This window comes from Nicotiana tabacum, chromosome 1 (genome assembly GCF_000715075.1).
Source record: "Nicotiana tabacum cultivar K326 chromosome 1, ASM71507v2, whole genome shotgun sequence".
In the NCBI taxonomy this organism is placed as follows: domain Eukaryota; kingdom Viridiplantae; phylum Streptophyta; class Magnoliopsida; order Solanales; family Solanaceae; genus Nicotiana; species Nicotiana tabacum.
In genome coordinates this window covers 5,098,129-5,102,457 of record NC_134080.1, presented here as the reverse complement: position 1 = coordinate 5,102,457, position 4,329 = coordinate 5,098,129, and the positions used below count along the sequence as shown (strand labels likewise).

The window sequence follows — 4,329 nt, the reverse complement described above, 5'->3', positions numbered from 1 at the left end:
AAAAAATTTCTATTTGGTTTAGCCAATAAACCACCCGATAATCGTTAATCCGATACCAATCCGACCGTTGTCTTATTGGATGGCTAGCAAATTACTATATTTATAATTCGATAACCGTTAAGCATAATTATCGGTTCGATCCGCCCGATAAGCACCCCTAAATAACACAAGTATTATTTTATACTCCATCCGTTTCATATTAAATGATGTACTTTCCTTTTTAGCCTATTCTAAAACAAATGACACATTTCTAATTTTGGAAATAATTCAACTTTAAACTCTTTCATTTTACCCATTTAAACTTAATGAGATGTTTTTATAGCCACACAAATGTCATGGCCCCATAACTTTTTTACCTCTTAAGCTTTTAAGACCACAAGTTTTAAAAGTTTTTCTTTTTTCTTAAACTCCATGGCAAGTCAAACTAATTTTATGTTTGGGATTATTTTTTCAATCTCTCCGTCGAACGACCCCCGAGAAATATTTCCCCTCGTATTGCTTAGAAGCATAGGTATTAAAATTCAATTGTAAGGTAGTCGATTCCAACTGAATAGAAAGACATTTGCATTGAACTGATTTCTTCAACTATGAAATCCACTAAAGAATCCTTGTAAAACAGATGGAGATCACATCATCCTACCCAAAGCCACCATTGTTTTATACCAATACCTCTTCAAGAAACTCCAAGAAATGGATACCCATCACTACTCGCTCCATCTCCAACCCCCCACCCCTTCAATTTCAGTTGCCTTTACATAGACCCCACCACAAAATGCACCAACCCATCAAACCTGAACCCAAGAGAACTACAAACCCCACATGCACAATCTCTGACGTTTTAAGTCTAATGGACGGTCTTGCCCTTAACATACCTGTTGACATATACGTTTCCCTTATCAAAGGATGCACTGAATCACGTGACCCTTTAAAAGCTGTTGAACTTTATACCCATATTTGTAAAAGTGATGTTATTCCTAGCTTGCCGCTACTCAACCGTGTGTTGTTGATGCTTGTGTCTTGTGGTTGTTTTCAACATGCGCGTCAACTGTTTGATAAAATGCGCCTCAGAAATTCTAAGTCTTGGGCTGCGATAATTGCGGGTTGTGTTGAAAATGATGAGTGTGAAGAAGCTTTGCGTTTGTTTTTGGCAATGCAGAGTGAGACAGTGAACTTATGTAAATGTGGTGATTTAATTGATGATGGGATTTTGGTCTGTGTCCTTAAGGCTTGTGTGGAAATGATGAATTTAGAACTTGGGAAACAGATTCACGGGTGGTTAATTAAGGTGGGAAGTTGTGAAAGCTTGGCTTTGAGTAGTTTCTTGATCAAGTTCTATGGAGAGTTTGGTTATCTAGAAAGCGCTGACAATGTGTTCGATCATGTTCCACATTGTAATACAGTTGTTTGGACAGCTAGAATTGGCAATTTGTGCAAAGAGGAGCAGTTTGAAGGGGCTATAAGAATTTTCAGGGAGATGGTAAGAGAAGGAGTTAAAAAAAATAGTTTTACATTTTCAAGTGTTCTTAAAGCTTGCGGGAAGTTGAGGGATTGTGGTCAACAGGTTCATGCTAGTTCTATCAAGGTAGGACTTGATATGGATGGTTACGTGCAGTGTAGCTTGATTGACATGTATGGAAAATATGGGTTGCTGAGGGACGCACTGAGGGTTTTTTATGCGAGAGAGGATAAGAGTAATATTGCCTGCTGGAATGCAATGCTGATGGGATGTATACACAATGGTCTCGGTATTGAAGCCATAAAGGTTCTCTATGAGATGAAAAAAGCTGGTTTGCAACCACATGAATCTTTGATTAAAGAAGTGTTGTTGGTTTGCGGGAGTAGTAATATTGAAAAAATGAGTACTTGACCTTAAAAGTATCTCTTAACCATGAAGATATGAAGATGATTTGCATGATCAAGGAATTTTTCCGGAATATAATGCAGCCGGTGAAGTGGCTAATGTCTCTAATTTCCCTGATGAGTTGGTTGCATTTCAAGGATCAACAAGGGTATGTATATAATAATGGTCTGGCGAGCTGCTATACAATCTTGTATATGGAATATCTCTTAGTTTTTATGAATATATGAAGATGATTTGCAAGATCAAGGAATTTGTCATGGAATGTAATGCAGTCAACACCTATGCATTGGCAATTATCTCCGGTTTCTTTTATGAGTTAGTTGCATTTCTAGGATCAACGAGGCTATGTATATAATATTATTCTAAGAAGTTTGTGCAACAATCTTGCATACATGTATGTATATAATAATGTTCTGAAGAGTTGTGGAGCGATCTTGCAGACACGACGAGAAGTTATAGCACTAAACTGTGGAGTACCACATTTGACATGTTGTCGAGCTAGCATATACTATGATGTTTTGTTAAATTCTGGGTCTCTGTAGCTTAGCAATGCAAGAAATGCAACTATGTTATCAGTATCCAAGCTCGGTATTCAAATTAGTTTTATGATTTTCGACACTGCAAAATATGCTGCTGTTATGATTTATCATGACAATGGATCAATGCACGAAGGTTGTTGCTGATGATTTGGTGCATAGCCAATCTACTATTTTGGCAGTCATAACTTTGACACAAGTGCATATACATGAGACATTGCCCAGGAAGAACTCCAGCATATCTACTGGACCTATATTATAGAACCCTGATAGTGAGCAAAATCACTTTGTGACAAATCCAAGACTAAGCAGATATAGTTTGGGTTAGATCGTACTGGGATCCTTGGAAAATTTTCAAGTTATCTGAGACTAAATTTTGAGCTTATCATTGGAGAAGCTGAAGAGATGGAATCTCAGGATTTTGGTGATTGCAACACTTAATTTTCACTGCCCATGGGCAGCTGCATCTAGTATGTTTTCCAACTCTTGTTGAGAATCATCGATGAGACTTTGCACTTACTGAGAATGCTCTAATGTAGATTATAGAACTCTTAAAGCATCTAGAGTTTTGAACGGAATTATTTCATGCTAAGCTACCTAGAGATCAGATGATGTAATACTAAGAATTTGGAATTTTGAGTGGAACTAGTCATGCTAAGCTACCTGGGTATCCTGGAGATCACAAATAAGCCTTGAAGAGCTTCATCGTGTTCAACTCTATGCACACTGAAAATCGACGCTGTTGATATAGGCTATGCTTCCTGTACACTGTAATCTTGTAATGTCATACTTTTGCAGCTATTGCTGGTCATTGTATAGTTGCATTATTTTTATCCCGTCTGTATTTCTCAGTTCCCACCAGATGATGCTTCTGAATTCAGGTTTTCCTTCTTACAATGTGTGCTTCTGGCGACCCTGTCGGGCTTTGGTTATTTTCTTATCACATCCTTCTTCACAATATTTATCTCATTTGAGATCATATATCACTTGTTATCGAGTAGGAATCTCATTGTTTTATCAGGCGATACAATAAGAGTAATAAGGCAATCATTGACACTTGTTGAAATTTTGTTGCTTTCAGTACTGCAGTAACCTTTTTTAGCGTAATAAGTTGTGTATTTTTATGACGAATTTCAATTTAAATTTCTATTAGATTATTTAAGCTAGTTGAGATATTTTAGGTTTTTCGATTTTAAATTATGTGGATTTTTTTGTTCCTAATTGGCTATTTGAAGTCTTGTTATGCTTAATAAAATTATTGAGAGACATTTTCAATGAATATTTTTAATCTTTTTGCTGCCCCATCTTTTGAAAAACCAGTAGTGGTATCAAAGCTTCATTGGTCTTACGGCCAAAAAATCATTTTCAAATCATTTTTAACCAATATAAATTTTAAACTCATTTTCAAACATGACAAGTAGCAATCTCTCTTTGAATACCCAACAAACTTTTACTAGCGAAAACTACTGGATTTGCTCAGTGAAAATAAAATCATATCTTAAAACCTATGATTTATTGAATGTTGCAATAAAAGAATAATTATTACGAGCAATCCCTGAAAATCCTATCATTGTCCAGAACCAAAGGGGGAATTGGCCCAAAAATTGGATGGGGGTCAAGACGATGTCGGGCGCCGACAGCTGACTCAAGGCCCCCCCGAACCGCGCGAAATGGTCGCCTATTACACGGCTCAAGTGGCACAACACCTTTGATCGACCATAGGGCCTATTCTACCCTTACCGAATTCATTCTATTGAAGCGTAACGTTAAAAGCTCCTTCTCATCTTGCATTTCTTTGATTTGGAAGTTCCAGAATGTTGTCTGTGGATTTCTATAACAAAGGAAAGTCTCATACCCTAATAATATGCCATTTGATTGAAACAAGTTCTGTGCTGCACAAAATCATAAGACGAAAAAGAAAGAAGAAAAAGA

The 4,329-nt window shown here is 36.8% G+C and overlaps 1 protein-coding gene across 1 annotated transcript; it reads left to right on the top strand.

The window, feature by feature from the left end:
* Window positions 1–461: 461 nt before the first annotated feature.
* LOC107761971 (pentatricopeptide repeat-containing protein At1g31790-like) lies at window positions 462–3,238 on the top strand. Its single transcript, XM_075230757.1, has one exon. The coding sequence runs from the start codon at window positions 620–622 to the stop codon at window positions 1,865–1,867; it is 1,248 nt and encodes a 415-aa protein (XP_075086858.1). The 5' UTR covers window positions 462–619; the 3' UTR covers window positions 1,868–3,238.
* The last annotated feature ends 1,091 nt before the right edge of the window (window positions 3,239–4,329 follow it).